The sequence below is a fragment of the Terrapene carolina genome, unplaced genomic scaffold, assembly GCF_002925995.2.
Source record: "Terrapene carolina triunguis isolate 2854851 unplaced genomic scaffold, T_m_triunguis-2.0 Scaffold113, whole genome shotgun sequence".
In the NCBI taxonomy this organism is placed as follows: Eukaryota; Metazoa; Chordata; order Testudines; family Emydidae; genus Terrapene; species Terrapene triunguis.
The window spans coordinates 22,608,527-22,620,891 of record NW_020664464.1 but is presented as its reverse complement, the minus strand read 5'-3'; the positions used below and the strand labels follow the sequence as shown (position 1 = coordinate 22,620,891).

The 12,365-nt window shown below is 38.3% G+C and overlaps 1 protein-coding gene across 1 annotated transcript in view; it reads left to right on the top strand.

Moving 5' to 3' along the window:
• The window catches only part of LOC112112200 (contactin-associated protein-like 4), a 308,184-nt gene that overhangs the window by 237,278 nt on the left and 58,541 nt on the right, over nt 1-12,365 (top strand). The window contains exons 12-13 of the mRNA XM_024208012.2: nt 3,057-3,176; nt 8,923-9,120. Coding sequence (XP_024063780.1) covers nt 3,057-3,176; nt 8,923-9,120 — 318 coding nt within the window. The remainder of the gene's footprint in view (nt 1-3,056; nt 3,177-8,922; nt 9,121-12,365) is intronic.

The window sequence follows — 12,365 nt, the reverse complement described above, 5'->3', positions numbered from 1 at the left end:
TTTTTTTTTTTTTTTTTTTTTTTTTTTTTTTTGCCGCTTGGGGCGGCAAAAATGCTGGAGCCGGCCCTGACTGCCACAAACAACCTGGTCATACAGTTGTACTCATAAATTTGTCCATCGCTCTCTCTCTGAAAACAAGTTAAGTTGTTTGCCCTCAAAACTCCTATTGGGGATCATGTGGAGGGTAGGCTCCTGGTCTGTTCTGAAAAATTTCAGATTTTGGAAAAACTGCTTGTTTCCATTGAATGCAAAACTTTATAAAGACCACCTACAATTATTATGGTTTCTGTGCCATCTGAACTCTAAGGGCTGGTCTATACTTACCGGGTAGTTCGACGGCTGGCAATCGAAGTTCCGGGTTCGATTTATCGCGTCTGGTCTGGACGCGATAAATCGAACCAGGAAGTGCTCGCCGTCGACTGTGGTACTCCAGCTCAACGAGAGGAGTACCGCGGAGTCGACGGGGGAGCCTGCCTGCCGCGTGTGGACCGCGTCTGAACCGCGGTAAGTTCGAAGTAAGGTATGTCGACTTCAGCTACGTTATTCACGTAGCTGAAGTTGCGTACCTTACTTCGACTTGGGGGGTTAGTGTAGACCAGGCCTAAATGAATTGGTAGCTAGCCTTTCAAGATTTATGGATAAGGTAAAATTTTTATAGCAAGGGAAGAACATTGATGGTACAGGCTTTTCAAAGATCACTGTGAGCTGTTCCTGTTGTATTCTATTAGAGGATGACAAGACTAAGCATCATAATTTTTAATAAATTATCTACTTAATCAATTGATGAAGGATGTAAAAAAAATGGATGGACTCCATCATTTTCTAACTTTTCATCAAGAGCCCAATGGTGTGTGTATAAGGTATATGAAAGTTGTCCTGCTCATTTTTTAATGTTGAAAAATAGGTATAATACATTTTATTAATAATAAGAAAGCACTGTGAATTATACAGTAGATATGATATAGTAGTTGCAGCAGTATAACATTCTGTCCCTTTAAATTTGTTTACAGTAGTTTAGTAATGGTTCCAACTGTACAGTCTTATGGTGCTGTTCTGTCAATAGTCTCAAAGTTAAGGGCCGTATCCTTCCCTTATTCTATGAACTACACTCTCATTGACTTCAATGGGAGTTCTGTGCAATTACAGAAAAAGAGAATATGGCTGTTTAGTTATTGAATAAACATTGAGACTCTTGATGTAATAGGCCTAGCAATGAGTTCTTGATCAGTGGCAACACTGTGAAGCATGAGACCATACTCCCAAAATCTGCTTTAGAGGAATTATAATTTTCCATGCTGTCACTACTAGTATAAAATTCAAAATGGATATGATGATATGCTATTGCATACTGCCTCTATAATACTTTTATCCTTTTATTTTATACTGAGAATTGATTTAAGGCTCTTTACCCTATGGAGCTATAATTTGAAACTTGTGAGTGACCTTGACTGTGCCTACTGGATATTCCAGCAGTGGCAAAAATGGTCCATTTAGTAATCTTTAGCTAATGAGGATGTTTATTTTCCTTACTTTATAATTCAGTATTATGGACCCAATCCAATATGGCTGATCATATTGTAATGCATCAGCAAAAGAACTGGGAAAAAATGGCACTCGCCTAACCCCAGGTTCTTTGTTTGGGAGGCTTTTCATTAGCTTTAATGGGCATTGAATACTGAAAGTTGTTACTACATGAAGCAATTTGGGCAGCCTTAAAATTGGTGCTCTCAGACTGTCATACCAGATAGATCTGTATATCACAGAACTACCATCACAATTTACATTGTGGAACCCTACTTGATAGAGGTTCAAAAGACCAAATAGACAAGTAGATTGGCTTAGCAGCTTTCTACACCAATTCAGGGATCAGACATCAGGGAAGCTTACGTTGTTTCTGCCTCTGCTGAACCTGCTCTGTGGATTAACATTAGATTTTAGCTACAGTGCTGTCAATCCTAGCACTTTTCAATAATGTTACCTTATTTTGTGTAATAATATACCCAGTTGTAAATCTGAATAAATTGAGCTTAAGTAGACAAATGTTTGGATAAAAGCCTCCTTCAGTGTTCATAATTCATACTGTGTTGTGTTCCCATATACAGGAAATTGAAAAGTGTGTGTTCTTTGTTTTATTTTGTGTATTCTTTTTAGAAATGTCTTTTTTTTTTAAAGTATGCATGATAAAAGATATCACCTCATCCGCCTTGTCTCTTTATTTGTTAAGGAAAGTTTCTTTCTGACAAAGTACGTTCAAGTTCAAAAACAGACAGTTAATTGGAGAACTGTACTAGGTAGCAATGGATAATTTAAGAAGGTTTAACTGATTCACTTCAGATGTGCAATTATTACCCAGAAATATTATTTTACTTAGTAGTGTGTTGCCATTTAATTATAGAGCTGGATTCATAAGTCCAGTTTCCAAAGGTTTGGTCATATAAAGCCTTCTCAGATCACTACCTCTTCAGTGGTGTAGAATCAATATTATGTGGGATTGAAGAGCCACAATTTTCTCTGTGCTGCTTATTTACTCTTGGACTGCAGACTTTGACAACAAGCTTACCCTGATACTGAAAAAAACAGAGGAAGAAACAAGGTCTTCCCAGCAGCCAAAAGCATGAGTAAAAAATTTCACGAAATAAATACGTCAGTTGGAATTGCTGGAAATACTATACTACTGCCAAATTGTATGGAGATCTGATAAAATTGAAAAGGTTAATGTTCAGTTTCCAAGTTCCTCATAATCTAGCCAGTTGCTAAATATTACTCATTTTGACCTTAAATGATTGGTTTTCATAGCCATTTGTCCCTCCCTAAGACCCCTAATTTAGGAGCCAAAAAGCAAATACATAAAAACACCCATTCAGATTTTTTCCCCAGTAAAATGAAATCCTATTAACTGATGCAAATAATAGTACAGTTTTTTATTGTGTGACTTCCCCTGTTTTCCTCACCTTTGAATGCATGTCATATTGTTCAACTTCCCACATTTTTTCCTTGCCCCAAATAAAAGGTAAAATAATGCCATTACGTTTGTGATGGAAGATGTTCTTTTACAGCCATCTATGAGCAATCATGTGAAGCCTATAAGCACACAGGGAACACTTCAGGCTTTTACTATATCGATTCAGATGGAAGTGGCCCCTTGGGACCGTTTCTTGTATACTGCAATATGACAGGTGAGATGATAAACTTCCCTAACTCACAGCTGGGATTGTATGCATGCTCATTATATCGAAGCAAAGTAGGAAGTTTTGTATCTCAAGAATTTAATGTACATGTATACAGCAAAGTGAAGGTGACTCCTCTACTCAGAATATTTGACAAAGAATTAAGCAGAGAAATTAGAATAATAAGACTCAGACTGTGTAGCTAACACTGGGTTCCTGTTGTGCTCTGCGTAAATGGGACATATGCCCTATTTGTGGAGGATTTCAGACTAGTTCATTTTCTGCACAGTTTTGATTTCATGAAGCTAGATCTTACTTCTCTGCAGGCATTGAAGAAACTGAGATATAAGTGAATTTTCAGAGGAAAATTATTGATTTTTTCACCCCCTACCCTTATGAAAGATTGTAATTCAGAGTTGTCCTTCAATTGGTGGGACAAATACTGATATTAAACCTTCTCTTTTGAATTGTGTATTACTTGTAATTGGTTTGGCTAGATTTGGTTTAACTAATTGGACTCATAAAGTCTCATTTTCAAAATATGGCCTTATTTTTTGCACCCCCAATGAGTGGATCAGTAAGGTATTTAGACATCCAGTTGAACTTAACTGTGCCTACTGCTATGTGTGCCTGCAATTAACCATAGATTGTAGATGCTGAATTAGTTCAAAATCTAATATGCTTTTCATTTTTATGCTGTGTTCTTTTAGTTTTAATTAGTTTTACTTTTGTTTGTGGTCATTTTCTAGCAATTTTCACTTTAAAGTTTTTCCAGCACTATCCCAGTGTTGCAATGTTAGGGTTATAAGCATTTCAGGGTAACTTTTAATTAAAAAATTAACTGTTTATTTTGGAAACAATAGGAAAAATTAATAGAAACTTTTTTTGGTCTCATGTTTTATAACAATATATTCTTACAAAACCTAAATTTTAAGACAGTTTGCACGGGCAACTTTATTTCTGGTACTTTTGAAACTTTGAGTGCTTGATTTTTCAACCATACTGATATTCTTTGAACATAGTTACATTGAGGGAAAATAAAGAGATATTTTACTGATCTGTAATAATCTTGTTTATTTCTTGAAGGACTGATAGAAGTCTACCTCTAAGCAAAGCCACTCGCTGAGGTTTTCAAAACAGTGTAGGGGGCTTTACACATATCTTCCATCAAAATAATGGAAGGTGAATGTGAAACTTCCTTTGATCTCAGTGCGGCCGGGATTTAGATAACACTGGAAATCTCAACCACTAACTCTGCCTGAAAAAACAAAGACTGTGCTTTGACTTTTTAAGAAAGTGGTCTGCCTGATATTGGTAACATACTTTGGATTAACAATTAGTGAGATCACCAATATAACTATCTGGCCCCTAAAAAGAGAAATCAGAGAGTGCTAGCTACATTGTTAATTAATATGAGGTTGAACCAAAGAAGAAGCTCATGGAAGAAAGACTCCAGTGTCCTTAAACAGTATCAGGAGGAAACCAACTCTCCAAGGTACAGCTTAGTGTCTGATTTATCCTTCCTTGTGTATCCATGAACAGCTGCTAGTGCTTCTATCAGTCACTCTTTATTCAACACATTAAGAAAATCTCATTGATCAGTTCCTCATCTAGAGATGCAGCCTGACAGGATGAATCTACTATATTCGTCTTCTTCCCAGTTTCCTCATGACTGGTATTCCCTTTTCCCACCAGAGGCCATGAAGGCAGATGCCCACATTTCTTGCAATGCTGCCTTGCTATTGACATTCATGTGGCTTTATTTTTTGGCAGCTGGGAGGGAGGTTCCTTTACCCTCTCTCGTTCTTAGAGGTCAATTTCAAAATCATAAGCCTTGGGTCCAAAGACCCAATCAAGATGACAAAACTTTTTTCAGAAATATTGTTCTTTTAGTTTCGCCCCTTCTGGGAGTGTAGAAGTAGATGTAACAGCTGCCTTGTTTCTCTCTTATTCTTTCCATTTGCTATGAGCTGTGTAGAAAAAATAGCTCTGAACTTGCTCTCATTTTTAGCTCCCTGTTTCCCAACAGCACTAGCGTGAATCCTTTCTTCTAGCAAAACATTTACAAGTATTGGTAATAAATCTGCATATATAGATAAATTTAAGTTCAATATTTGATTAATAGGTGTCTGGATGCTTCCCATAGGCTTTTTGCTACATGCTTATCCTCTAGGTGATTACTAGTTCTTTTCTTATTCTAAATTTTCCTTTAGTGTCAGTCATACTCAGTTTGAAAGAAATATAGGAAATAAAGTACAGGGGGCACAGGTCTGCAGAACTGTTAGAGTTAGAAGGAAAATATTGATTAAAGCCCAAGGAGAATTGAATCCTACAAATATGTTCAGTGTGAACAAAATGGTTAAGACTACAGCAGTGAGCTCTTACAGAAGGTGCAAAGCCAGCAAGGACAGAGGGCGATTAACATTTCCAATGACTACTAGAATTAAGTTGGGTATAAAGTCCCAACAGTTTGCTGAACTGCAGATTCTGAATTTGACTCAGCTGACACAAATCAGATTTAAGAAGCAACCAGTTCACTCATCTTTATTCTCAAAAAATAGTTTTAGATATTTGGGTTAGATTGTACAGACCTTAATAGGGCCAGCTAAGGGCACAATCCCAGTCCGCCTCTCCCCAGTGCACAGAAGGGAATGTGCAAGCTGCATCATTCTATAGACAGAACAGTGTGCTGCATTACCTCCAGCCCCTGTTTAAAGCAATTTACCATCCCTAGGGGAACATGAGTCTGCACTCCCTAAGCACAGTGATTGCTATTGTCCTTAAAATTTTGTGGTGTGTATAAAGCTTTCTCTCCTGGTCACCTATGCTATAGTCATGGCCAGTCGGACTCTTTGTGTTCCTTGTGTTTTGTTAGTGTGGCTGAAAACTGTCTTTTATAACTTCACAAAGCACAAGCAAACCAGAGCATTACCCTGTTGCCACAGGTAGATTATAAAATATATGATTTTATTATATCTATTTTGTAACATTAAGGTTATTTATTTGCTGCAACTTTTACCATGTCTTTTACAATTTCTAAGTAGAACTGCTTTCCTGCCACAACTATTGTGAAACTAGAGATCAGTCTTACAATGATTAATGTAAGAATATTTATCAAATTTATCAAATGTTCTTGATGTTCCCGATTTGTCACCTTTGTACAATACAGGGGGTCAAGTTGGAAAGAGTCCATATTACAGGAAAAAGTTGCATGTCTTACATTTACAGGAACATACATGTGTCACTCTGTGGACATGCAGTACATCATGCACCAATAGATGGCTTGAAATCAATATAGATAGTAATATAATATCCTTACTACCATTTTTTTCCAGTAAGATGACATTGAAAGGCATTTTTCACTATTCAGAAAGATCATTTGGAGTTTTTTTGCTAGTAGATAATACAAGAATATATCAACTGACATAGTAACACATAAGATACAAGCAATTTTAGCAATATTTTTGGAAATAATATTTTGATAATCTTTGCTTTCCTCTTGTCTCAATTAATCATAGTCCCTTTCTTAAATACCTTGTGATCTGGGATCATTACAGAAAGTATGACCTCAGATCAATCCAGGTGATATAAGATTACTTATGGCTTTTATAGTGTATTGTTATTGTTGTTCTTTTTATTGAGGTAGTGTCCAAAGTTTCCAGTTAGAATTGAGGGCCCCCTGTTATACCAGGCACTATATAAACACACAGGAAGGCAAAATCTCTGTCTTGAATGTCTTACAATCAAATTTACAAACCAAATCAGTTAAATGGGCTAGATCATTCCATTTAACTGCAGCCTATATTAAGGTGCTGTTGTGATCAACATTGCCCTATGGGGATTTCCCGGCGTCATTCTCTCTGGGAAGCATTTGAACTAAAGATGGGCCTCATCTTGAAAACTGGATAAAAACTTCCTTCAATTTAGGGGCTATTCAGATTGGATCCATGTCTAAACTCCCCTGCTCACATCCAAAGATAGCTATAAAAAATTACTTTCAAGGCCAAGAGGTCACTAGTATATACTCAGTCAGCACCTGATTATTATATACCTAATACATTTGAATGAAGACTACTTTTCATTAATAAAAAAATAGATGTGCATTCTTTAAGCATTTATAGAAAGTGCAACAATATAAGACAAGGGAAGATATTGTTAGAGTAGTACCAGGCCTATCTGAAGATAACATGACAAGATTATTTTCCTCTTACCGTTAAAAAAAATTCTTGTAGTTTCCACATCCACTTGGTTTAACTATCCCTCTTCTTGAGAAAGTTTTGAGTTATTAGAATGTAATGGTACATGCATCTAAATGCCTCATAGTGAAAGTGGCTAGCTAATATGAACTGTACTGGCATGTCACTCTTCTTTCATTGGAAGCAGAGAACTAGATGACAAAAATGGCATAACTGATCAGCTCAGGCCCTTCTCAGTACTCTGCAGGGCGTTTCCATTACTAAATTAAGAGAATTCATATGAGAGGAGGGTGCAGAGGATGGATGAATGTATAGAAACAACAATCCGCATAAATTCCAATTAAATTTAAAAACAAGCAAGAGGTGCAAGGAGCTGAGAGTGAGAGGGTGTGCTGCTGGAGGACTGAGGAGCACAAGTGTTATCAGACACCAGGAGGAAGGTCCTGTGGTGAGAATAAGGAAGGTGTTTGGAGGAGGCCACGGGGAAGTAGCCCAGGGAGTTGTAGCTGTCATGCAGCTGTTACAGGAGGCACTATAGACAGCTGCAGTCCACAGGGCCCTGGGCTGGAACCCGGAGTAGAGGGCAGGCCCGGGTTCCCCTCAAACCTCCCAATTGACCTGGACTGTGGATTCTTCCAGAGGGGAAGGTCTCTGGGCTGTTCCCCAACCCACATGGTGAATCTCTGAGGCAAGAAAATCCGCCAATAAGCGCAGGACCCACCAAGATAGAGGAGGAACTTTGTCACAATACATATTTTATTTTATTTTACTTAAGGTTTTCACTTATTCTCCCAATAAATGTCAGGAAAGAAAGACATTTTGTGTTTTAAAAACAGCCCCAGTACACATCATACATTTGTGTAGATAATACAGATGATATTTTAATTGCAGTCACATATGTCAGAAATTATAGTTATCATTTGATTTTGGGGTGGCTGGAAGCACCTGTCTTCCTCTCTGCTTCACAATAAATATAACACTTGGATTTATTCAGTTTGTCCATTGTTGTTTCTGGTATTGTGTTTTTTTTTGTATAGGGTAGTGGAAAAGTAAGTTTTGGCCATTGCTATAAATTCTCTAAGACAAAATCAATTATTCAAAAAAATAGTGTGAAATGTTGTGCAGATAATGAAAGCCTGGATATAACTTGATCTCCATTTATAAACAAGGTATACCTTGGAGAAATAACCATAGGAAAAGTTTATTACACTTTAGCTTAGGGTCTGTGATTTTTACTCCATTACACTTCAGCTTAGGGTCTGTGTATTGTTTGGAAAATAGATATTTGGTTCTCTTCATCTAGTATTTCTTTGACTGGTAATTGTGCAGGACAGAATGCACAGTACAGAAGTTTCAAAAAAGGGAACATTGATATCCTATCAAGAGTATTTAATTGCAGAACGTTTTACCCAGACATGTTGTGTTCCTTTTCACATCCCCAAAAGGACAGGAAAACTCACATTAATCCCAGGTGTACCTCACTACACATTTTATTTCCATTGCTAACTTTTGCAGCTATTTTACATTCTGCATTACCTTTTCCCTCCTTGTTTTGTAAGATACGACTTGGACAGTTATACAGCACAACAATACGGACTTAACCAGAGTCAAAAATGCTAATCGAGAGAACCCACATACTGTGTTCTTCAAGTATACTGCCACCCTAGAACAGCTTCAGGCTACAATTAACTATGCAGAACACTGTGAACAGGAGCTTGCTTACCACTGCAAAAAGTCAAGGCTTTTAAATAAGCGAGGTAAGTAAAGCAGACAAATCTTATTATGTTTCATGATACTATAGATACTTAATTTAGCCAAGGTTATGGCATTTTGCCACTATAGTTTGTAAAATCCTTAAATATCTAGCAAACAAGTCCCAAATCTATAAATTGTTGAGTGGGATTTGAACCAGAAAAAAACCAAGGTCAGTTCATAATGAGCTTCATTCAAAGCATTAATTTCCTTCAAAACCAATGTCTTCCTTAAACCTACAATTTAATAGAAATTATAACAAAGCCTTTCCTGACTTGCCTCTAGGGGATTTTTAGATTTTAGTCAAAAAATGGTTAAATATTGAGCAAACATTTGGTAAAAGGAACACAATACACTGCATAAATATCAGCTGAAGTCTTTCAGATACTGTGCATCATATAGTGCTTGAATTTGCAAATGGCATGAGGTAAAGTATCGCAGACATTAATATGCCAGTGTCCAAAATACACAAGCACAGAGGAGACCTAAAGTAAAATGCTAAAAAGATAGGGGAAAAAATTATTTTATGAAGGAAATTACAGGCCCTTCTGATGTAGTCAAAGAAATCTTAACAAAATATCATAACTAGATTGTTGTGTTCAAGTCTTATTTTAATTCTCACCAGGTAGAGTGCAATCTATTTAGTTTATTTTAATTTTGAAAATGTATTCTAAATTTAAAAAAAATAACTTGAAAAGAAAGATTATATTCCTTGTTCCTTTGTTGATATGTAGATGTTGCAAATCAAGCCTCAATTGTCTCCTCTGTCACAAAAATCTGTGAGAGGCGAATAGTCCACTAGAAATTCTAAGACTCATGTCACACACCATATTTGCCATTCTCCTATCAAGGGATTTAGTGGTACTACAGCAGAAAACTGGTCATTCCTCCATGCTGTGTGAGCTCTACTTCTCTTAGCAGAATGACTGTCAAGAGCTAAGCAGACTTTAGCTCTCCTCTCTGCATCCTACCCTCCCTTCAAAGAGGTTATGGAATGCAATGAATTTCTGCAGAGAGTTGCATTAACTCTCATGAGAATTGCTGCTCAGAAATCTACCAGGCTTACAGGTGAGCCTACTGCATAAAGTGTTGCTTCCCTGACACTACCTCTCCCTCCCTCTCTCCCTCCCTCGTTCCCTCCCAAACTCCTTTCTGACATACAGAGCCCCAACTCCATGGTATACAGGCATCTGACTCACGATATGTTTTATATGAATACTACTACAGTGATCACCAGGGATTACAGTACAAAGAAGTTACATATCTTAACTCAGAATCTCTTCCTGACCAAATGGCCAAACATTTCTAATCTGATATCAGAGTACCCAAAAGGTGCCCCTCTCTTCACACATATGCATAATTCCCACTGACTTCAGGGGGAATAAATCATATTGAAGGATTGAATGCAGGATCATGCCCAATTAGATTTCCCAAATGTCTGACTTAAATTTCAGTTAGGATTGCTAGGATTAATACAGTCATTTCAGAACTGACAATTTTAAGGCGACTGTGAGAGATGAAAGTGTTTGCTAGACACATCTGCTGAGCAAAAATGCAAGACTGTAAGACAGGTACAGAAAGGAAAAAGAACAGTCCCACTGAGACTCTAGGATTCTATACATTTGTATTCAGGGTTGGTGAGGGTTACATATATATGTTTTATCAGCAAGTTAATGCAGTGAAAACATTTGGTCATATTAGACCCTGTCTCATTTTAAATCTTTTCATGCTAGAAGTAGTAAAACTCAGCGAGAAAGTATTTTGCAGAATTTGTAGGATTTTTTAAAATCAGTTGTAACAGTGCTAACAAGAGCAATATCAGATAACGTTTCCCATGTTTCTACACAGTGCACTTTCACTCTGTTCTGGAAAGGACATTTCTACAGGTGAGAAGGTAGATCAGCCTCCAAGCCCATTCAGTCTTTGATTTCTGTGCTGAGACTACTAATAAAAGTACCAGTTGTCATAGGTTTTTTTTTTGTGATGTAGACACTAGGGATGAACTAACAGCTTCCATAAAAATGAGCATCAATTTGTACTTCATCCTTCCTTGAAACCAACCCAAACCCAACTTTTCATTATTTTTTTAAGGGTTATGTTAACTTTTCCTCCCCCCAGACTGTTTTTATGTCTGATCTCCTGGGAAACAGAAAGTAACAGAAATATAGTGAGGAAGCCTGTTGTCTTGGGCCCAGATCTTCATATCTGCCTGAGCTGAACTCAGAGAAGCGTGGGGAAGGTGAATCTAACTCACAAGCCCCCTGTGTAACTCAGGGATTGTCGGCATATAAATCGCTCCAACTATGTATTCTCTAGCAGAAGGCAAACAGATGGTGGGCTGAGGACTTATCTCTAGACCTATACAGTCTAGTTTTGTAGACACACAAGATTTGGATAGATCAAATAAGCATACAAACTTTGACATGCTTATCTTAAATAAACTCTGCATCTTTTGAGTTGTGCACATTACTAGTGATAAAGAATTAGAATTAGTGACCATAAAGAATTAGAAATGAGACCATGACCAGGATGGTGCCAGCCTCTTTCCAGCAGGGAGAGGGCTGAGGTGGGCCTCAGCTCCTGCCCCCAACGGTCCCGCCCCCTGGCCAGGTCAGAGTCTGGAAGTCAGAGCTGGGCAGTGCATGGTGCCAGCTGCTTGCAGGCAGTAAAAGTCACCAAGATGGGGGGGACTGGTTCTGGGGCCGGCAGAGCCCTTGGGGAGCAATGACTGTGGGGGACAGGGCCCAAGAGCCCAGGTTGCAATGGGTCAGTCAGGCCATTGTGGGGAGCCCTAAATCTTCCGCCTGACCTGGGCAGCGCATCGCGGTGGGCGGGGACACAGGTCAGAGGCTGTTCTCCGACACCTCTGTCCCCCGCCCAGGCTTACTCCTGTGCTACTACTGGAACTGGGTGCCTGGCCAACAGCCGCTGCTCTCTCCGCTCTGCCTTCAGAGCTGGACATACAGAGAGTGGCAGCTGCTACCAGAGGGTTATGCAGGGTGGGGGGGAAGGGGTGAAAGCAAACCAGCACTGCCCCGATGCTGACTTTAGAACTCCAACAAAGTTCAGGCATGTTCACAGTTTTGTGCAGACTATTACAAATATAGAGGAGAGCGACAAAATTTACGTTTAGATCCAGGATCAGATTTCAAAACCTACAAGTTCAGAGGACTTTGGATTCTATGGTTTTGTTTAGATATTAAATGGAGACTGTCTGCTAATTTCATATGTCGCCAACCTGCTGCCAAGT